The following is a 24,542-nucleotide window of genomic DNA, read 5'->3' as shown; positions in this document are numbered from 1 at the left end:
GAAACCAATATAAATTTGATGGTCGCGTAAAAGAACGTGCTGCTGCAAGTCGGCCTGTTTGTCATAGGTCTTTGTGGAAGGTATTTTTGGTGCAGATGAACTCATAAAAATATGAATTCAATAATTTCCCTTAATTTTACCTCACGAATGAGACTGCGATCTTTCAACCTTCTCGAAATCGCAGCTAAGACTATAGTTCTCGCACCGGCTGCAGTTTGACAATGTCGTTAGATTGTCTGATAGGGAATACTTTGTGTATTTGTTTTGGCCCTGAGCTCAGAGTTCAAACCCTACCGAAGTCAATTTATCTTCTATCGTTTCGGGTAGATAAATAAGTCAGCCTTGAACTGGATGCTAATCTTTTTTCTCTTTATCTTTCGGGACGAAATCGGTAATGGTCAAACTTGGAGAATGTCGGGTTCTGGGAGGTTTTAAAATGCCCACACCCATTGGCTCAGGAACGAAATTTGTTGAGAGGGTGCCAATCCAGGTCCAAAATTTTTTTGCAAACAAGATTTTATTTTTCATAAATTAATTTTTGTTCCTTGTTCTTTGAGAAGAAACCTAACTTCAAGTTACTTACAACAGATCACTTCTTACGCAGTTTTCTAAACCCGAGAAATTTTGATTTTGCACCCCAAAATATTTTAGGAGGTGCACTTGCACCGCCTGCAGCCCCTGTTCCCGGACCCATGCCCATATATCGCTACGGCGCCCCTCCTATTCCATCAGGAGTTAAGGACCCATCTCCTCTACCAACCGTTCATCTAAAAAAAAAAAAAAGTAAAGTACAACAAAAAAAATAATAATTACCCGGTCGGAGCACAGCGTTGAGAAAAAAAAATTATCCCGCGGCCGTGAAAATTATTACTATCTTAAAGTTTGACAACGAAAGCAGGTTACGTTGTACCCAGAACACTCCGATTAATAAACTTGTAAGCAAACATATTAATAAATTATATAGACATATATCCTAAGTGTGTTTGTATGAACAAGGATTTATTATTCGAAATAACGATTGGCTTACTAAGTTCCGTTTCAACCCTTCGATTTAATTCGGCGTTTGGCTTCTAATACATAAACAAATTATATAAATAAATAAAACGTTAGTATTGGTGTGTGTGTGTGTATAACATACACAAAAACTCACACACGCACACACATATTGTCATACACATACATATAATAATGCAAACATTACGTAAATTTCGAACAATTTCATTTTATGTGTCCAATAATCTCAAGAGTTTTTTTTTTATTCAACGAATCGGTAGATATTTCCAAGACGGACCATTTCTCTTTCATGGAAACATTTTCCATAAGCGTTGTCAACACAAAACAATAATAGCAAATAATTTTTGAGTGCTGTGTCTATGAATAAGATAACGCGCCACCTTATTTACATAACTAGAGGCTATCTAACCTACATAGTCGCTTGACATGCTAGAAATAGCAGCCGAGTCTTCAAATTACTACTGTTTTAAAGAAAGAAAGGCACAACACATTGAGTAATGTACTCCTACATACACCTCCAAAACAAAAAAGAGGGATTGTCCATGGCTGGAACGCCTTTTGATCATCTGTCTACTGTTTCAGGTCATACCTACATAATTGTGCCCCTACCGACTTTGATTTCTCATTACGTTAATAAAATTTCCTATGAATACTTAGCAAATGATTCAGATTACATTGGAATTTGTGGAATATTGAGATGGTGAAGAGGCGTCTCGGATAATTCACATGAATTGGATTTTATTTCCTCATAACTTTAAGAAAAAACATGGAATTTTCGTAAGAAATTTCTACAAATACTTTTCACCAATTCTCCCCACCTACCCACACGCTAAATTCCGATATAATCGTTATCTACACCATCTGAGAGATATTTGTAGAACATTTCATTAACAAATATCCATTTTTCCTTTAAAAATATGAGGAAACAGTCAGGGTGGCACTTGTGTCGGTATGCCCTGGGGGAACAGGATATGATTTTCATTGTATGGACAAAAATAAACACACACACACTGTGTATTATTCTTATAAATATCAGCTCTTCATTCTAAACTTCAGAAATTCAGCCATGCTTGCTTTATTTTTATTGGAAATTTGGAAATTCAGTCATGCTTGCTGATTTTCACGATACGCATGTCCTTTTTTAGGAGCTATATATAATGCACTTACACACAGTCATTTATATATCTTAATATATAAAACTGAGAATGTGTGTGTGTCTGTGTGAATTCCTAAAACTTGAGAAGTACCCAACCTATTTCATTCAAATTTTCCACATACCTTGCATTGTCATGGGCCAAAAAAATTTTCAACTTCTTGCCTAATGCAAGCCAGGAGCAATCTCTTATCTCTTACACTAATTCAGTATTACGTGTCAAAAGTGAAACTATTATGTCACATATATACATGCATACATAAATATATATTTATACATGCATATGTATACATGTGTGTATTTATAATTTTCACCTTAAAAGGTATTTTTTTAATATATATGTATGTACATTTGTAATAATAATATAGATTAAATGTGGTACTTAAAATGTTTGAGGCACCAGAATTTGGTAGGGTAAAAACCAAAAACAAAATCAAGAGATTTGGTGAATAAAATTTGAAGAAAAGCAACAAAAATTCAATAGGTTATAGCAGTATGTACGTTTTGTACAAACTTCATTTATTTATGTCGTGAGAACACCACATAAGATGTGCAATGAAAATGTACTCCTCAGCTGCATAATGGAATTTCATTTTAGAAAGTCATTTTGAAGATGTGTGCAAAAACAAGAGTAGGAGAAGAAGAAAATACCATCTTGACTGGGCTTGTTGATTAACAGCCCAGTTTTTTTTAACTAAACACTTTCAAACATCTGATACTGGTAGAATGTGTCACATAGAACAGGGTTTACTCTTAACGTTTTAGAGAAAATTTTGTATTTTAGAAGTTATTTCGTCAGAAGTTACGTAGTAACAATGGACAAATTCATGTTTGATAAGTGCCAATACACGAAACTCTCAGCTTTTGACTTACTCCCTAACTTCTGCTTATGATATATATACATATTACATGTATGTGTAAAAAAAAATCTCATCATGCAATCGAACCAATGAAAGAGCCTCTACCTTGTTGCTCAACATGCTAAAACTAGCAGCCAAAGTATCCCCCAACCGAAATCACACGCCCAATCCCGGAAGCATTGGAAATTTTTTTTTCCTTGAATGATTTCCTGTGACCTAATATTGCAAAATTGATAGTTTTGTAGTCTTGTTGTTTGTAACTTTTGGTGAGCCATGGTGCAACCAACAGCATAGTAAAAATCCCTTCCCTTAATTTGGTATGGATGGGTAATATCAAATAATTCAATCACAACATATATTTAAATTAAACATGAAAAAAATTGAAATATTATCCTTCAGTATTTTATAAGGTAAAATCTTAATTTATTGACACCTTATTAATTATCTTATAACCGCAATGCCTGAAAAAATCATGGATTACATGGAAAAATGCAAGCATGAAAAGTCATATTCTTAAGATTATAAACCTGGAAAAGTACAGGACAAATTATTACACCTGTAAAAGTATAGGACAAGCTATTACTTCTAGTAAAGTAAAGAATAAGAAATTTTTTACTTAAAATATTGCAGCTAAAATTAAAATTTGAATATTAAAACATATTTTATTATTGTTTACAAACAACACTATACTTATTTAAGTAGAATTTGGCTAATTTACTACATTAAATACAGAAAAAAGTGACTAATTAGACAAAATTACAAATTGGCTGAACAGTTTTGTACAATAAATTTAAAAGATGAGAACTGTAAAGAGTGATATGTAAGAAGAACTGGCATTCTTTGCCAAAATATTTTAAGTAAAAAATTTCTTATTCTTTTCCTCCCTAAATTTGCAACATTCATATTTGAGAAGCATGCTGTTCCAGCTGTGCACTGATCCTCCTTTTAACAACAAGAAAGCCTCTACATGGTCACTTGACCTGCTAGATGTAGCAGCTAAATCAGTCTCGAACTACACTGTAGACTGTAGTTTCAAATAGAAAACTACTAATAATTATTATTATAATAAAGGCAGTTATGTTGGAAGAAAGACAGAATGGTCATTTGCTGAAATGTATTTGATCATTGAGCTGCTTGATCAGGTTTCACCTTGGGCCAAACAACAACAATCCTGTTTCTTACACCTAAATCTTCCACTCTCTCTCTCTTTCTCTCTCTCTCTCTCTCTCTCTCTCTCCCTCTCCATCTCTCCCCCTCTCTCTCTCTCTCCCTCTCTCCCCTCTCTCTCCCTCACACACACTAACACTTTCCTTTAACTAATTTTTGAGTTTTAACTTTTAGTAACTCCTATTAAATCCAGAGACAAAGTTTATGTAACAAAAACCCATAGATATATAGATAAAGGTGTGGTTGTTTTTTTTTTTCTTTTCTTCTGTTGGATTTTAGTGTCGTCAGAATTAAAATTGAAATGAAACTGAACAAAGGAAAGAAAAGAGAATTGTAAACTAATGGATTTTATATGAAAGTTGGTGCTGCATGTCTTTCTCATTCTTTTTACAGTCTTTCTCTCCACCCCCTATGTGTGTGTGTGTGTATGTGTGTGTAGGATTCTATGATTTACTAGTTTACTTTGCAAACTTGTAATTTGGGGTTTGGTCTCTTATTGCAAAGCACCTTGTGCAAGTGCTGACCTAATACAATAGTTTTGTTTGAAACCAGTCTGTAGCACAAAAAAGGTTATGTACATTTGCTCAGATGACCAAGGAGAGGAATAGGATTGAGGGCAATAATGATTTTATACACACACACACACACACACATTCTCACATTGTTCCAGCTTTACACAACAATATTCTTTAAAATATATATATATATATATCATCATCATCATCATCATCGATTAATGTTCGCTTTCCATGCTGGCATGGGTTGGACTGTTTGACTGAGGACTGGCAAGCCAGAAGGCTGTACCAGGCTCCAGTTTGATCTGGCAAGGTTTCTACAGCTGGATGCCCTTCCTCATGCCAGCCACGCTGTGAGTGTAGTAGGTGCTATTTATGTACCACCAGCATGAGGGCCAGTCAGGCAGTACTGGTATCGACCATGCTTGAATGGTGCTTTTTACATGCCACCAGCACAAGAGCCAGTCAGGTGGCACTGGCAACGGCCACACTCAAATGGTGCTTTTTTTACATGCCACCAGCATAGGACCAGTTAGGCATTAGCTATGCTTAAATGGTGCTTTTTATGTGCCACCAGCATGGGTGCCAGTCAGACAGTACTGGCATCAGCCACGACAATGATTTCACTTGACTCAACAGGTCTTCTCAAGCACAGTTTATTGCCCAGTGATTGAAGGGTACTCTTAAATGGGACGGTTATGCTACACTGGCATAGGCCATGGTTATGGCCTTGCTTGGCTTGCCGGGTTTTCTCAAGCACAGCATATCTCCAAAGGTCTTGGTCACTCATCATCGCCTCCCTGAGGCCCAACGTTCGAAGGTCGTGCTTCACCACCTCATCCCAGGTCTTCCTGGGTCTATCTCTTCCACAGGTTCCCTCTACTGCTAAGGTGTGACACTTTTTCACACAGCTGTCCTCATCTATATGCAACACATGACCATACCAGCACAGTTGTCTCTCTTGCACACCACACCTGATGCTTCCTACATCCAACTTTTCTCTCAGGGTACTTACACTCTATCATGTATGCACACTGACATTACACATCCAGCAGAGCATACTAGCTTCATTTCTTGCAAGCTAACACATGTCCTCAGCAGTCACGGCCCCTGTTTCACTTCTGTGTAGCATGGCTGTTCGCACACATGCATCATACAGTCTACCTTTCACTCTGAGCGAGAGGCCCAGCAGAGGTAAGAACTCTCTGAACTATTCTTATTCTAGCAGCTACATTCTCAGAGCATCCATCCCCACTACTGACTATATATATATATATATATATATATATATATATATAAATAAAACACCATCATTACTTTTTGTTCACTTTTCCATGCTTGCATGTGTTGGATGGACTTTTCAACATATCTTGTCATGTGTAGCATTCCTTTCTAATCTCTCATGTGAGGTTCACCATTTCTGCTTGTGTTTTCTTTTTCACAGTTTCCTTGCACTTGGATCTTCAGGTTCTTAACCCATTTGTTTTCATGCATACACACATGTCTGTACCAATACAGTTTTCATTGTTGTGCACCAAATTTGACTCCTTGAATAAATCGAATTTATCTCTCAACCCATTTGCATCACATCATTCATGTACACTAAAATGTTACATCCTGCAGAGTATGTTTGTGTCTTCTCTCTCCAACTTTTGTGCATCCTCCACATTTAGTTCCCATGTCTTAATATAATGCAGACCAAAGACTTAGTAAGTAAGGAAAAAGACCAGACTCTGCTGTCATTGGGGGGAAAATTACTGTTCTTCAGTAGGTAGGAACTCTAGATGATGTATGAGCTCTGGGTACACAAGAGGTGTACTGAGATCACTGGCAGGCTGACATAAAGACTTTGTATTAGTCACCAGAACACTATAAACTTCCTTTTAATGCTTTGGAATGCTCTTTTGAATCTGTTGATACTTTTTTTTGTTGCCTAGGTTATTTAATCACACATGAAGGGAGATGTCTGAAAGCATAGCAGCCATAATTAAAACTGGGTTGAAACGGGTCAAGTTTAATTACCTCTACTGGGAACAAGAGGAATCTTTCTTCAAAGGAACAGTAGACGTATGCTGTACTCAATGAATAAGTAACTGTTGTGTTAAAAGAGTTTGTTTCTAATGTTTGACTGTGCTACAGAATATATCCATAAATATAAGTCTCGGGTGCTAATGAAATCCCAATTTAGGATTGGAACTAGTCCACTGATGTTTCTTTATCTGTCCATGAAGGTATTGTATACAAAGACACACATACAAGGGCGGCGAGCTGGCAGAAACGTTAGCACGCCGGGCGAAATGCTTAGCAGTATTTCGTCTGCCGCTACGTTCTTAGTTCAAATTCCGCCGAGGTCGACTTTGCCTTTCATCCTTTTGGGGTCGATTAAATAAGTACCAGTTACGCACTGGGGTCGATATAATCAACTTAATCCGTTTGTCTGTCTTTGTTTGTCCCCTCTGTGTGTAGCCCCTTGTGGGTAGTAAAGAAATAACACATACTGTGTTGGCTAAAAATCAGTAGATGGGCACAGGCATGGCTGTGTGGCTAAGAAGCTTGCTTTGCAACCTCATGGTTTGGGGTTTGATCCTACTACCCGGCACTTCATGCAAGTGTCTTCTACAATAGCCCCAGGCAAACTGATGCCTTGCATGTAAATTCAATCAATGAAAACTGTGGACATCTGCTGTGTGTTTATTTGTCACTCATCCCTGTTGCTTGGCAATCAGTGTTGGTTTGTTTATGTCCTTGTAATTTAGTGGGTTGAAAAAAAAAGGCTGATAGAAAATGTACCAAACTTTAAAAAAAAAAAATACTGGATCGATTCTTTTTGGCTAAAACCCTTCAAAGTGGTGCCCCAGCATGGCTGTAGTCTAGCGACTGAAACAAGTAAAAGATAAAAAATATAGTATAGTGTAACACTGCAACAAAACACTTAATGCTCCAATAATTTTTAACTAGTGGAACCCGTGAATATTTCACAGAATTAATGGTAAACTTATTGGTTTATTTCTCAAAACTTTATCCAAGAAACCAGAAAATGTAGTTTGTGTTGTCTGTATCAAAAGAGAGTCACTCATCTGCTAATCACTGAAAAGTGAAGGAAATTGGAATACAATGATTACTTAATGCACTTATTATATACACAGTTTAAATACTTTATGCATAGGAGAGTATTGTAGTTCGCTTGAAACATTGTGTATTGTTTGTAAAGAATAAAAAGTTTTGAATGGTACAACAATACACTATAGAACAAAAAATGGACTATATACTTGTTGTAATTTAGTTATATATAGTCCGATGATACTTCGGAATACAATTCCCTCTTCAGATCTTCTTAGATGGAGGTGACCCTGCTATAAACTGTTTACTAACGGCTTTTCCAGTACTTTTCTTTTTTTTTTCCCGGAAGTGTCTCAGTAGTGGTCTCACGAAGCTCCTTCCGGAATTCCTTCATGAGAAGTGTGTGAGGTCGACTATGTCTCAATGTCATGTGTGTTGGTACACCTGTAGCACTGCTTCTAAGTTATGTGTTATACGTGCAGCCTCTCTCTCTCTCTTTTTTTTTTTTTTTGCTATAAACTTTATGCATAATTTTATAGACTTGAAGCACTCTCACTTTTCACCTTACCTTTTTTTTTCTCTCTCCTTTTTCTTTTGCTTTTCTCCTTTCCCTTCAATTAATCACATGAAAGCATTACAGACAGGCTAAGTAGTGGAGGGAAAAAACTTCTTTCAAAAAAAAAATCACATTTCACTCACCACCACCTCTCCCCTTCCCTCCCACCATCATCCATTCCATCTACCTCCACCCCTTCCATCCCTCCCATCCCCCTTCAACTAATCACACGGAAGCGTCACGGATGGGTTAAGTAATGCAAGAACAAGCAGAGTTAGTACAAGACTGATCAAGCCACCAAGAATGCATAATGTATTATGTGGTATACTTCAGACCTTGAATAATGCTGTTTCTATAGGCAGTGCATGTATTTCCATGGACTGTTACTTAGTTGTCAATGAAATACCAACACAGGATCAAAACTATTCCTGCTGATCCCTCTTTCTTCTGACCACAAACAATATTGACAAGGTGTTGTATATTTGTCTATACTTAACATTGATTAATATATCTATATATTCTATAGTAAGTACAGATTGGTTGATTAATAGCTAATAGCTAGCTAGATGTAACAGGATGGGATATAGAAGAAGCCAGAAGATCAATTAATTGTGTTTCTGGGTCAATCCTTAAACTGTTGTGGAATAACCCTCCTTGAATGCAATTTGGTCGGGTTGAAAGAGAAAACAACAACAATGATCTAATGGGAATTTTTTTAATATTTTTTTTTTTTTTTTGCATAAGCCAAACATCAACAGCAACATGAAAGTAAATTTGTGTCATCTGACGCCACTTCAAATTTGGGAACTTAGTAAGAGAGGATTGCTGGAATGTTACTTAACAAGTGAAAATTAATGATAAAGAAATACCATTGTCAATAATAATAATAATAATAATAATAATAATAATAATAATAATAATAATAATGTTCATATGTAGCAGTAGTAGTAGTGAGAGGAGAAGAAATAGTACTCAGTAGTGATTGATTGGGATATTGTATCGCTGGTTTAGTTTTGGTATAATTTTGCTTGTAACCTACATGTTTTCTGGAATTGCATTTGTTAATGCTGCAACCATATTTGAACTTTGGTGAAATAAAGAATAATTTCTCTGTAATTAGCACCATGCTCTTGTTCTATAGATATGACTGTAGAATAATATCTCGGAGAAGCATCCTGCATAATTGCAAATATGGTAGGGGTCCATGTATGTAGTACAATGAATTGAAAATTTTGAGTCACTGAGATTGCTCGTGCAGTTAAGAGGCAAAAAGTATCCAACATTTAAAATGTTAAAAGCACACACACGCACACGCACGCACACACACGCACACACACACACACACACACGCACGCACGCACGCACGCACGCACGCACGCACGCACGCACGCGCGCGCGAGGGAGAGAGAGCTCTAATTTTGTTTCTGATCTTAGTACAAAGCCAGCAGTTTTAGAGGTGGGAGTTAATCACATCAGTTTCCCACCAGTGCTCAACTTGTACTTATTTTATTGATCCAGAAAGGATGAAAGATAAAGCTGACCTCAGCAGGGGTTGAATTTAGAGTGTAAAAAGCTGGAAGAAATGCCACTACGCACCTTATCTATCACCCTAACAATTCTGCCATCTGATCCTTCTGAGCTAGTTTGACTATCTGCAAATAAACTCATAATAATAATATATATTGATTACCATTAAACTGAGAATATCTTGTATATCAAATGAAATATTTTAAAAATGACAACAGAAAAGCCTCACTGCAAGTGTGAGTGGATTTGGTAGATGAAAACTGAAAGAAGCCCATCATGTGTATATTATATTCTACAACCAAGAAAGTAATATTTTGAATGCAATATTGCCATGAAAACAGCAGAAAAATTGGGTATTTATTACCCTTGCAAAACAGAAAAAGTTGTCAACAAACAGTCACAGTTCCATGGCTGTTTGTTGACACTAGTCAGCAAGCAGTTTAGCTTAATGGTAAAATACTCAGCTGGTCTCTTAATAGATGCAGGTTCATGTCCCATGGCTGTTTGTTGACAACTTTTTTTCCATCTTGCAAAGGTAATAATACCCAATTTTTCTGCTGTTTTCACAGTGGTACTGCATTCAAAATATTACTTTCTTTGTCTGTATAATATGATACACATTCAGTGCTTCTAAAAAAGAAGCAAATATAAGTTTCTTTATATATATATGTTGTTGATACACTATATATATGTGTGTGTGTGTGTTTGTTCCCCACTACTGCTTGACAACTGGTGTTGGAGTGTTTACATCCCTGTAACTTAGTGAAAGTGATTGATGAAATAAGTACCAGGCTTAAAGAAAAAAAAAAGCATTGGGATTGGTTCATTCCACTAAAAATTCTTCAAGAATAAGTACCAGGCTTTAAAAAATAAGTACTGGGGCCAAGTCATTTGACTAAAAAAAGAAATCCTTCAAGGCAGTGCTCCAGTATGGTCGCAATCCAATGACTGAAACCAGTAAAAAGGCGAAAAAAAGATACAGTATGGTGTAATAGGACAGTGGAGTTCTGGAAAATATATGTGCTTCACTATTTGGATTTGCTAGATCCTGACTTTGGGGATCAATATAATAAGTAGCAGCAGTGTTGGATTCAATCATTTATATCCCACCCACCCCTATTTTATGTGTTGTATCCATGAAATAACTATACTACAATAAGAGATGGACTTAGGTAGCTGAGAATTCAAACTTTCAGACTGAATTAACTTTCCATCACATGTCAAGAATCCATTTGTGTTGACGTCACTTTCTCACTCTTTTATGACGAATTGGATCATGACATTGTGGGCTACAAATAGATCAGGGTCATTCTAGTGATGTTTTACTTAATGTATGCATGTATATGTGTGTGTGTATGTATATATATAAAAGAGGGCATTTATTTTGGGTGTGGTAACAAATCCGATCTTACAGTATCATGATCTAAATTATTTTGTCTTCAAATTTATTACAACAAAGTTAGTTTTTTTTCTTTTTTCAGTATGTAATATTTTTGCCAAAATAGTTTTATTGCAGTCACAGTACACACCCTATTTGACAAATAACTGGTTATTGTCATTGCTTACATGGTGCGATTCCACTTTGTTTGACAATAACCTCTATATGCCACTCATATATATATATATATATATTTACATATATTTCAGTATCACATAGTCTCTTTTCCTTCTTTATAAATGTTAATGGTTAGTATAACTATCATATTTACTCATATATAAATTGTACTATTTTGTACTTGATTTTAACTGAACTGACAAAAAAAAAAAAAAATAGGGTGCCATTTATAGACAGGGCAGTGTGGTGAGTTTTCCTCCGACCCACATGGTTCTGGGTTAAGTTCCACTGTGTAGTACCATGAACAAGTGTCTAGCTCTGGGGGCCACCCAAAGTCTTTTGAGTAAATTTAGTAGATGGAAACTGAAAGAAGCCTGTTCTGTATATGTGTTTGTGTGTGTGTGTGTGTGTGTGTGTGTGTGTATACATGTGTGTTATTATTTCCTTGTCTTGACATTGTGTGATAGTTGTAAAAGTGGGTCACTGTCATGCAAGCAGTGTCCTTTGTTTCCAGTCTTCTGTAACACCATGTCTGGTTATGAGGAAAACAGGCAAGAGTTGGCAACAAGAAGGGTGTTTGACTAGAAAATGTGCCTCAACAAATTCCTTCCATCTCATGCAAGCATGCTAGAATGGATGTTAAAAAAACATCTACTCTGTGCACGAATGTGTTTGTATACATGAATATATATGTGTATGAATGTAAACAGGCATGTATGTTTTTGTTTAGGATTTATTTTATTTTTCTTTGCAGAATTCAAGTCATTCACTAACAAAGTCACAATACTCTTTCATTTAAATAAAGATTGCTTTAGGTGTCTGTGGACAGTGGACTTATCCGATTTGTAGAGATTGAGTCAGACAATACAGAATGGTCCACTCTTTGTATTGTGCTGTCTTTATACCCAATGCAACAGTGTTTAACACAGTTAACGTAATACAGTTCTATTTTTAAGAGATGAGGAATTATGTACATTATTTACATTTGACGGATATTTGTCCTCATCTTGTTTGTTGTTAACGTTTCGGCTGATATACCCTCCAGCCTTCATCAGGTGTCTTGGGGAAATTTCAAACCTGGGTTCTCATTCCTAAGGTATTTTTGACGTTGTTATTATTATTATTATTATTATTACTATTCAGGTCACTGCCTGGAATCGAACTTGGAATTTTGGGGTTAGTAGTGTGTGTGTTATCTTACAAATGGAGATATTAGATAATGGAGTCTTGGTTGCACTATAACTTAAAAAGATGAGATGATCAAGTTTGCAACGTCTGTTCCAGCACATCTTAACTGGGCTAATAACTACACTAGAGATCCAATAACTGAAATCCTATCGCATCACATCAAATCATGCACAGATACACACTTTATCTATCTCTCTCTCTCTCTCTTACACACACACACTCTCTTTCTCACTCTTTCTTTCTCAAGCACACTCAGTCTTTCTCTTTAACACACGCACATATGCAGTTGCCTAAAATAAATAAATTAATTAATAAATGAGTGGAAATTGAACCAGTGAGTGTGTTAGATATTGAGACAGTATGATTCTCCCCAGACACATCAAAATGTGTAAATAAGTTTATTAAAAGAACCAAATTGATGTCTTGCTATGGGTTTCATTTATCATTTGCATCTGTTCTATCATGGTCCTGTTTCAACCAATCCTGTCTCCTGAAGGTGAACAGGTTCCAGTACATTGATCATGCCAGCATCTATACTGATTGCATACCAGCACCATTACCATCAATATGTTTAGATAACTTTAATTGAATATAGCTATCTCACATATCTTCACTTTGTTTCTAAAGAAAATACCAATTACAAGGGGTATTAAACTAGCAAATAACCCACCCACTTTCTACATTCTGAGTTCAAATCACAGCAAGATCTATCTACTTCACCTTTCATACCTCCAGGGCCGATAAAATAAATGTACTCGTAATATGTTTGGATAGGCTTTATAGACTACATTCGTCTCGCAAATGTTTGCTTTATGCCTAAGGAAAATATTACAACAAATAAATACTAAACGAGCAAACAATACAACAGAAGCTTCAGTTTTTGGACCTTGAAATGAACTGTACTTATTATACAAATGATTTGACTACACTTAAGATAAACATCTGAATATGAAAAAAATAACAAAACAAAAAAGAAAAAACTAAAAACCCAATGATTAGGATTGTGTAATCGTTATCTAACTTTCTTTTCATTTTTCACAAATCTTCATTTTAGAAACATGATTTAGTCTGCTGATTAATAATTGAGTTTTTAAATTTTTTTTTTTATTTTGGAACATGTTTGATTGCATCAAAGGAGGGTTCTTTCCAATTTTCTGAAAATTAACTTTTAACTAATTTAATTGTATTCGTGTAAGGCTCAGCTAGCATGATAAAAGATAATTTGTGTGGTTCAGATTATAACTTCTCAAACCCAATGGACTCATAAGGGCTGGTTTCTCAGTTTCTGTGGTGTATATTATATTTACCCACTGGACAGGTTGCTGGTCCATAGTAGGATTATTCATTTGTGCTAGCTGCGTGAACTGGAGCAATGTGAAATGAAGTGTTTTGCTCAAGAACACAACGTATCGTCTGGTCTAGTAATTTAAACCACAATCTTATAATCACGAGTCCAACACTTTAACCACTTGGCCACGTCTTCCATCATTCAGATTATAACAGATAAATGCTAATCTGTGAAGGTTAGTCACAGCCAAATTTTTGTATCTTTTAGTCAAAAGAGAAGGGCAGTGCTTATGATCATTTATAAGGCCTTTGAGACTAATGGTAGAGAGGGATGAAGTTATCTTTGAAATGGAAACCTAGACCAGCTGTTTCCAACAGAATGGACTCTGCTGAAGGATCCAAGGTGCCAAGTGAAGGTGTTAAAAAAATCAAAAGTGATGGATTAAGTTACCACTCTAGAATGGACTATGTGAACCAGCTAATGCGCTTGCTATCTTTTTCTCCCTAATTAGTATTTGTAAATGTCTTCTATAATATTTTAAAACCCTAACTGTTAATGTTTAATTAGTGATTATTCATATTCTTTGGATTAATTTTCAACATTAATATCAAATTTAAGTGCAACATTTTATTATGTTAAATTGTACAGTAATGGGGTAGTCTATCTGCTGCAGTTTAATTGGCTATGAAAGTTGGTATAAACTTCTGATAAGGCAAGAGGTAGCATTGTAAGTTTATGTCATACATTATTTTCTTAAATATATTAGTTACCTGAGGTATAGGGATTTTTGTGCTTTTTTGTTTGTTTGTTTGTTTGTTTGTTTTTCACAGATTGGTTTGTGTCACTAACCTCTCAGATTTCAGCTCTTATAAATAGATCCAACAGCTTATCATTGAGAACCATCTGTGACACGCTACATAAAATTAACTTATATGCAAAAAAAGAACCAAAATATATATGTCTGAAACATGAGTATGAATTTTAAATATGAAATAGTTGATTCAACAAAGACTTGAATTTGGATTGTAGTTGTTCCTATTATGAAAATAATTAGTAACAGGATGTCCTATTTCATTATGTGAAATGAGTTTACTGTTTTTGTTTTGAAGTGCATCTTAGGTTAGAAAATACAGATTTTTATTACAAGGAAAACATTTATTTTGTTTCTCAGCAGCATTGTAGATAATACATATAGCTTCTAGCTTTTAAATCTCAATATACAGAAACCAATAATCATAGGTATTCTATTCCACCCATGACCATCCATTCTTTTTAAAGGTATATAGGACTCCTCATCTTCATCCTTATTTTACATTTGCTTTCTATGTCGGCATGGCTTAGATGACTCATCACAACTTGAGCCCTTTCTTATTGAGAGCCTCTTCTCAAATAGACTTGTATTCATGAATGTATTTTGGTTTTATTTCTAAAGTTGGATATTCTTCCTATCCTCAACCACTTTACGGAGTGTACTGGGTGCATTTTCTTATAGCACCAACCCTAGAGAGATTGATAAGTGCTCAGTATGACAAGACTAGAGGGACATCACCAGCCTGTGCTTTCTTTGCTCATCTGTCATCCATATTACAGTCTGTATTGGGTGTAATTTTTATGGGTGTTGTCAAGTCTTTAGTGAAATAATACTAGGGGATCTCTCTGCTCACTCACCATTCACTCTAGAAAGTGTACAGGAGAGGTACTTTCTTTTGTAGTATTACTTTATTTGATATATCCTACCCTTTTAATGAAGACAGGTCGTGTGATTTATGAGAGATTTGGTTATTATTTCTAACAGGCTAGGTGGCTTACACAGGACATAGAGGCTCCATGTGTGATATCAACATTTCAAATACAACTACATTTGGAGGGTATTTATTTTGTGGTTATTTAACCACCCATTTTTTTATTTACGTTATTTACATTTGACAGATATTTGTCCTCATCTTGTTTGTTGTTAACACTTTTCAGCCTCCATCAGGTGTCTTGGGGAAATTTTGAACACATAGAAAGAAAAAAGTTGCAAACTCTTATTCTTGAATATTCTAATTTCTATTCGTGCTCACCTTATTGAACAAAGAAACTAAAATTAAACTAGCTTATATGGACTTACTTTGTGAAGATAAACTGCAAAATTCTTATGATAAGGAAAGAAAAGAAAGATAAAATTTGTTTTTGTGCATGACAAAAATTTTAATTAACAGAATTAAAATGACCTGTTCTAAAAGATAAACATTTATTTATAAGTTATAAATTACCGAGGGAGGGAATTTGTCTGAAAGAATAAGCATGGTTCATGTAGTTAGATATAAAACGTGCGAAATTATTTGTAATCAATTTATAATCAACAGAAACCTAAAAAGCAAAAACTAATAATAGTCCTTTCTAATGTAGGCCCTAGTCCTGAAATTTTGTGGGAAGGGGTCTAGTTGATTGCATCAACACTAGTACTTGACTGATCCTTATTTTATCAACTTCAAATGTATGAAAAGTGAAGTCAACTTCTATTCAAACTCAGAACATGAAAATTAATAATAATGAGTAAACAGAATATGCTGAGCCAGATTTTCATTTATGCTGGTTGATTCTTATTCTGTTATAATTCTAAATATATGTGCATGTGTAGGCATTGTGTGGCTGCCCAAGGGTTTGTTTTTACTGCTGTTGTTTAATCCCAGATCATAAGGAGATCTATGATCTAAGGCATTTTAGCTGTGACTCTCTCTCTCATTTTTTTTTTTTTGTTTATATATATATATATAGGCGTAGGAGTGGCTGTGTGGTAAGTAGCTTGCTTACCAACCACATGGTTCCTTGGGCAAGTGTCTTCTACTATAGCCTCGGGCTGACCAAAGCCTTGTGAGTGGATTTGGTAGACGGAAACTGAAAGAAGCCCATTGTATATATATATATATATATGTGTGTGTGTGTGTGTGTCTGTGTTTGTCCCCCCACCATCGCTTGACAACTGATGCTAGTGTGTTTACACCCCCGTAACTTAGCGGTTCGGCTAAATAGACCGATAGAATAAGTACTAGGCTTACAAAGAATAAGTCCTGGGGTCGATTTGCTCGACTAGAGACGGTGCTCCAGCATGGCCACAGTCAAATAACTGAAACAAGTAAAAGAGTATATCAAGAATTACATTGTACAATTGTGAGATGATAGGGTGTGTTTTTGAGGGAGAGTTATGTGCTATTTTTAGCATGTCAAGCAACTGTATTGATTTTTTTTTTTTTTTTTTTTTTTTGTTCTGAACATTAACAAAAGTATTGGTAGTTGATTATTATAGTTTGGTGTTTTGCTTCAGATTTTTGGGAGAAAAAGATGCACAAGAATTTATAATAAAACTTTGGCTTCAAAATTATATGTATGATATTTGACATGAGCATAAATCCACTGAATATTAGATTAAGATGATAAACAACTTCTTTGTGCCTGAATTATGACAAAAATGTATGCCTATTCAATGTGTGTGGTTTCAGCAGGATGGGATGACAGCCCACACAGCCAAAGCATTAATGGACATTTTTCGCCCTCTCTTCGGTGACTGCCTCATTTCCAGGTTTGCTGATATTCTTTTGCCCCCTCGGTCCCCTCATTTATCCATGTGTGATTATTTCTTGTGGGGAAACCTCAAGGCATGTGTGTATGCGCATAAGCCCCATACACTGGACGATTTGAAGGAAGCTATTCATGTGGAAGTCACCCAGAGCAATGCTGGAGAGAGTGGAGGCCAACTTCCAAGAATGCCTTCAGAAATGCATCAATGAAAACAGACACCACATAATGGATGTTGTTTGCCACGCTTGATTTTGACAAATGCTAATTCAATATGCACATATTGATGTCAATAAAAATTTTTTGTAGCTAAAATTAATGATTTTGTGAATTTTTCAAAATTGTCTGTCCTCTCTGCCCCACCCTGTATTTTGTTATATTTAAAAGATTAGCTTAAACAGGCAAAAAAGAAATAAATGTTTGTGTGTGTGTGTACATAGTGTTTTTTTAAGTACTATTTTTATTGTGATATGAATTAGTGATAAATGTGATTATAAGTTATCAGGGCTAAATAAAAGAATCTAATAGTACCAGTTGATAGATTGGTATGTTGTTAAAAGTTTGGACATGTAGAAACTGGTATCACTAGGTTAAGATAACATAATCTGTCTGGAGTGATAAAATAATGTACATATACTACACACATACATGTACATAATACATGCAGAGTTTTAAAAAAATTCAACCATTTTGTCCATTTCACTTGTTTATTGTTGAGTTCTACCAAGAAAAAAAAAAACTTGTATATATTTCTGTATATGAAAATGTAGAGAAAAAACATAAGACTGCAAGGAATAAACACAAGGAATTGTCTCTGTTAGACCATTGTCCGTAGGCGACATGGTCGGCTTGTGGGTTCCAGAACTTCAGTAGGAATTTCCTAAAGTATAAGCAGGGTCCAGAGACTTCCATCTTGGAATTTAAGATGTTCCCCGGGTCAAGGGAGTTCTTTTATATTCTTGCCCATTCAGCTATGCACAGCTTGCAATGCTTGCTCCTGCTGATGTAGGGGCCCATTTCTTATAGGATCTTCCAAGAGATTATGTGTGGAGTACCTTTGTCCTTCATGCCCCATACATGACTGGCCAAGGACGCGGTGTGTCATCTGTCCAGGATCCTGAACGAGGACCTGTGGTTGGAGAGGTGCTACTTGTGGAAATTTCCTCAATGATATATATATATATGTGTGTATATGTATATATATATATATATATATATATATATATATATATATATATATAATCAAAATATATGAAACAAATGATTTGCGAACCTTTTATTTTCATCAAGAAACTAAATATGTATGGGTCTAATGAGTCCTTATTGATATATTACCATCTGTTGTTATAACCTAATTTATTTACCCATTGTGAGTGTGCATGTGCATGCACACACGTGTGTGTATGTGTGTTATTGCCTATTATTATGAAAATACTGTGTATTATATAAACAAACTGTTTGAAAATACCTGCCAATGGCTCTATCAGCTAGGACCTCTTAAATGTTCCTTGTGTGGAGGATTTCTTTAGCTTTGTTGTCTTATCCTATTTTTTTTTCTTCTTTTGTGATAAAAGGCTAATATACCTTAGAAGTCAATCTGCAATAAATATTTATACAAGTGTGTGTGTGTGAAGAAGATTCAAAAGAAAGAGAAGGAATTCTAACCTTTGGACATTATCTTCAGCTGTGATTCATGGGTCAAATGGAGTGATTCGAGTAGGAGCAACATACTGTTGATATCATATATAGGTCAAGAAAGAAAGAATATAATTTTTTTCTTCATTTGTATTAAATAACTTGATTTATCAAAACTTGAATTTAAAACAAAAACAAAAAAACAGCACTTTCTGCTTGACTTAGTAAATGACCTTAAATCTTGAAAGGAATGTTTAACCATGAGATCTTCTCAGAAAATAGTTTTAGGTGGAAATAATATTGTTTTGGTGGAAATGAAACCAACATTTTTGTGGTTGACATAGTAAATACAATTTTAAATTATTTTTTTATGTTTACTACAAGATTTTTAAAGAAAATTGTTTTAGATCTAAAGTTGCATTTTATAGGTGGAGAGCGAGAACAGTTGCTGTATTTAGTTATTTCTCTTTTTGCTCTGAGTTCAAATTTTGGATGGGATGGCTTTGCCTTTTGTCCCTACAGGGTTCAAGAACTGAAGACAGCCTTAATCAACTCTATACTTTCCTCCTAGGTTTGAGGCATTATCTCTAAGTTATAAATCAAGGGATGCTAGAATAAATAACTCCTGAGCTAAACAGGTTAAAGTATATGGGTTTGCTCTCTTATGGTCTGAATTAAAATCCCATTAGAGATTGACTTTACCTTTCATCCCACTCTGGTTGACAGACTATTTATCTTATATATATAAGAGTTGACTGAATATACAAGAGTTGACTGATTCAATTAATCTTATCTCTTACAAATTTGTGCCTTTACTGTTGTATTTTAGTGGACGTTTAAGAATTGTTAAACCCCAGAGCAGAACTGATTGACTAGACATATTACCAAAGGCAACACATCAGTGACAGTTTCATTCCATCTGATGTAACCTTCCTTTTTTTAAGATATAGGCTGTAATTTGAAGAAGATTTGGCTGTTATTTTTTGCCACAAGCAGCTGCTCCCTCATTGGCGAGTACAAAGGTATTTTATGATATTTGGAATAGGCAAATTTTGTATCCATAACAATAAACAAAATCAGGAGATTTACATTCCAGTTGAAAAAAAAACCATACCTAAATCCTTAAAGAGTATTGATTATATGATGATAAGATAATATTCCTGTAATATTCCGGTTGATAATAAAATTTCGATGTGTGTGTCTTTGTGTATGTGCTTGTTTATATCTGAGAATAGGACAGTGAAGTGATCTGAATTTAAGCTTGAATGATATTGGATTGTAAACACTAGGAAAAGGTTATTTCCAAAACCTTCACCAGCCTATATATTATATGTGTGTGTGTGTGTGTGTTTGCATATACACACACACACACACACACATATATATATATACTCTTTTACTTGTTTCAGTCATTTGACTGTGGCCATGCTGGAGCACCACCTTTTAGTCGAGCTAATCAACCCCAGGACTTATTCTTTGTAAGCCTAGTACTTATTCTATTGGTCTCTTTAGCCGAACCGCTAAGTTATGGGGACGTAAACACACCACCATCGGTTGTCATGCAATGCTAGGGGGACAAACACACACACACACATATATATACGATGGGCTTCTTTCAGTTTCTGTCTACCAAATCCACTCACAAGGCTTTGGTCAGCCCGAGGCTATAGTAAAAGACACTTGAGTAAGATGTCACGCAGTGGGACTGAACCCGGAACCATGTGGTTGGTAAGCAAGCTACTTACCACACAGCCACTCAAGGAACACAGAAAGCATCAGTATTAATGATTTATTTCATGTACATGTGTCATGCAACATTGCCAGGCACCAGTTATGTAAGCATACAGTCCAGTTACATGAGCAAATGCCACAGGTCCCATTCATTGGCATTACTCAGCATATATATATATATATATATATATCCTTGTGTATGTGTGTGTGCATGCGTACATACACACAAAACTTTTTTTCAAGTGTTCTGTATCTCAGCAAATATATTTGATAAATGATGAAAGGTATTTTTCTTTTTTTTTTTTTTTTAAGTTTGATTGCTGTGTCATTCTTAATCGCTTATCTGGTTTTCATTATCATTTGTAAGAAATAAGATGATCAATGTGCTTTAGATCAATCTGCAAACTGAATCAAAATGTTACCCTAAAACTTAGATAACAAAATTCTTACGTGAACTTTTTTTTTTTTCTTCTTATCACTAAATTTTTCAATTGTTAAGTTTGCACTCAGATTATATGATTTTAATGATATAGAACATGTGATTAAAATAAAATAGGCTAGATTTATAAAAAAAAAAATTTCAAAATATTTTGAAAGTAAAATTACCAATTTTGAAATACTAAACTTATGTATTAACTCACTTTGCAGAGAATCTTTTCCAGACTGACTTATTACTTTGCCAATGAGCTTCAAGGGACAACCTCCACTTGTGCTTTTTTTATTGTCTATTCAATAATTGACAATGCATCAAAGAGTGTGACTCTGAGCATTGAATGGTAACAGCTTTGCAGCTGTGTAGTTTCTGGTTCAGTTCCACTGTGCAGCACCTTGGGCAAATGTCTTCTACTGTAGCCCTTGGCTGACCAAACCTTGTATGTGAATTTAGTTGACAGAAACATGTGTGTCTTTGTGCTTCCCCTTCCCCCACTTGACAACTGGTGTTGGTTTGTTTACATCCTTGTAACTTAGTGGTTTGACAAAAGAGGCTGATAAAATAAAAATTTATACTGGAGTTGATTTATTTAACTAAGAACCTTTCAATGCAGTGCTCCAGGAAGGCCACAGTCCAGAGAAGAGATATAATAGTACCGGTGTGTTATTAAGGATTAAGTTTTCAGCAAGTTGGAGAAATAATTTTCAGAGTTTATTGAAAACCTGCATGTAACATGTGATATCTAGTTTGGACACATGTACTTCGTGCCATATCTTTTGCTTGCTTTATTGCTGACCAAATCTGCTCAGTAACTATTTACACTTGTGTATATTATTACCCTACCATATTGTGTGCCGCTCCCACAGGAATGTGAGAGAGAAAAGATATTTAATGTTTCATGCAAGATGCCTTTGTCTTATCTAATAAATTTTCATACATAATAAGAAATAATATATAAAAGCAAGATGTGAATATCTAAACCTTACAATTGTTTATAATATTATAAGATGAAAGTACGTAATTAGGAGAAAGTTAATTACAATCGAATATTTCATGTCAATACAACAATTGGTAGCAGTTGTCAATGGAATTGGTTGCATCTGTTGCTCAAAATTAAATATTGGAGCAATTGTAGTAAAAGTTCAAACCTAAACATTGAAGTAACTGTTTAAAATGAGAAATAAATTTATCAACCAATTCTGTAATTTATCAGCAGAACTGTCATTATTATTGGTGAGCTTATGTTTTAGTAGTTGCTAAGAACCACAGCTGGTCAGGCCTGGAAGGTGCAAACTTACTGGCCAATAAGCTTGTGATTTTGTATCAGGTTTGTACTGTTGTGTACCTAACAACGGTTTCTTAACTTGCAATGTTTCAGTCCCACTAGCTTATAAATAAGTACCATAATTGGTGGAAGATAAAATGTTTCTTTCCTTTTTATATATGATATTGAAGCAAAGCTTTTAAAAAACCCATCTTCATAAATAAATATATATATATAGTGACAATTATTTACTTCTCAGGTGAAAATACTCTATGCTAGAAATTTGATGATGAGCACATCGGAAGATACAATACGAAAAGTTTTTACAGAGGTTACGAAAAAAGATGATGTCATTGAAAGAGTAAAAAAAATTCGAGATTTTGCCTTTGTACACTTTAAAAGCAGAGAAGATGCTGTATTAGCACAAAACAAACTCAATGGTATGTGTTTTTGAATTTTGATCTCAATATTTTATGTACAAGTATAACATTTTTATTATAGATTAGTTTTTCTCTTGTAGCCTTTCACACTTTCATTTTATGAAGTGAACTCTCGATAGATTAAATAGTATTTTTTCTTTTTAATTTTATTTTCCTGTGTTTAATTTGAGATTGTATTTTAAGTAATATTTAAATGCATATTTGGTTGAATATAAGTTAATCCTTTCATGAATCACAAGCTTCAACCACCCATGATCAGATACAGTCCATTGAGCAGAATTTCTGCAATTTTCATCTGTTAGTTTCACTTACAAGATTTAGATTGATTCGAGGCTGTAGAGAAAACACTTGCTCCAAATACTATACAGTGGGATTGAAACTGGAAATCTCTTCCTAGATAGCATTGTATCTGAGCTGTGGTTATTTATGTGCATGTTTTGAAAAGATCTGCATTACAGAATAACATTTTTGTCTCAATCTTGAGACATCTTGTTTATGAGATCCAAATATCCTGAGATCTAGCTTCACCACTCATCAATATTTTACTGTGGTTGACTTTTTGACCAAAGAAGTATGAAGAAAACTTGAAATGAATGATTCAAATATCTCACTGAGGTAAAGATGTTTAAGTCCATACAATTTAAAACCATCTAAATACAATGATTTAAATATGTCCAGGCCAATGGTAATAGCTATTTCAATCTTTTGCCACAATGGCAGCTTGGGGGAGGTGGGGATGAGTCAATTACATCAACCCCAGTGTTCAACTGGTACTTATTTTATCGACCCCCAAAAGAATAAAAGGCAGAGTCGACCTCGGTGGAATTTGAACTCAGAACGTAGCAATGGGCAAAATACTAAGCATTTCATCCAGTGTGCTTACGATTCTACCAACTCACCACCTTTGGGCCAATAGTAATAAAGATGCTAATGATGATTTAATTTACTATATTTGATGACATATAAGTTTGTTTTTTTTTGTTTTTTTGAAAAAATTTCTTTAAAAAATATCACCCTGGGTCCTATGCAAATTAAGCCTCCCATAAGCTAATTTTGTTTCTGATGCTCTCTAATACAAACCAATTTTTATCTAAACCAGTGGTTCTTGACCGGGGCCCATATAAGATTTTGTTAAGATTTGTGTAATATTTTTCTACAACACACAAAATATTTTAATTTTTTTTATACAATTCCTAATAATATTTAATTATAAAAATACAGTAGGATTATTTTTAAATGAATTGAATGGCTATGGAAGTCCAGTAGAGTAAAATAGGAATCAAAGGGGTCCATAGGCAAAAAATGGTTGAGAACCACTGATGTAAATAGTCTTTTCTACCAAGAGAGACACCACATAGCTAAAGTGTTCTGCTATCGCTTAGATGTGTTTGTAATGTTTTGTAATGTACTGCTAAATTGTTTTAAATATTACATATTTTAATGCACTAAAAACCATTTTCTGAGAATATTTACTGCTGAACTTGGGATATGTCTAATATGTGTCTAATAATCTTTTATACCATCAAATACGGTATATCTCCATATTTCCTATTCATCAAGCAATATTTTAAATTAAGATGATATTTTATCATTTAAAA

The 24,542-nt window shown here is 34.7% G+C and overlaps 1 protein-coding gene across 4 annotated transcripts in view; it reads left to right on the top strand.

Moving 5' to 3' along the window:
- The window catches only part of LOC106871126 (putative RNA-binding protein 46), a 75,204-nt gene that overhangs the window by 12,864 nt on the left and 37,798 nt on the right, over window positions 1–24,542 (top strand). For all 4 annotated transcript variants that reach the window (XM_089354800.1, XM_089354802.1, XM_089354799.1 and 1 more), the window contains exon 2: window positions 22,764–22,944. In XM_089354800.1, the coding sequence (XP_089210926.1) occupies window positions 22,764–22,944 (181 nt within the window). The remainder of the gene's footprint in view (window positions 1–22,763; window positions 22,945–24,542) is intronic.

This window comes from Octopus bimaculoides, chromosome 7, assembly GCF_046866305.1.
Source record: "Octopus bimaculoides isolate indiv1 chromosome 7, ASM4686630v1, whole genome shotgun sequence".
NCBI lineage: Eukaryota > Metazoa > Mollusca > Cephalopoda > Octopoda > Octopodidae > Octopus > Octopus bimaculoides.
The sequence above is the reverse complement of the archived record's forward strand: the minus strand, read 5'-3'. Positions and strand labels throughout refer to the sequence as shown.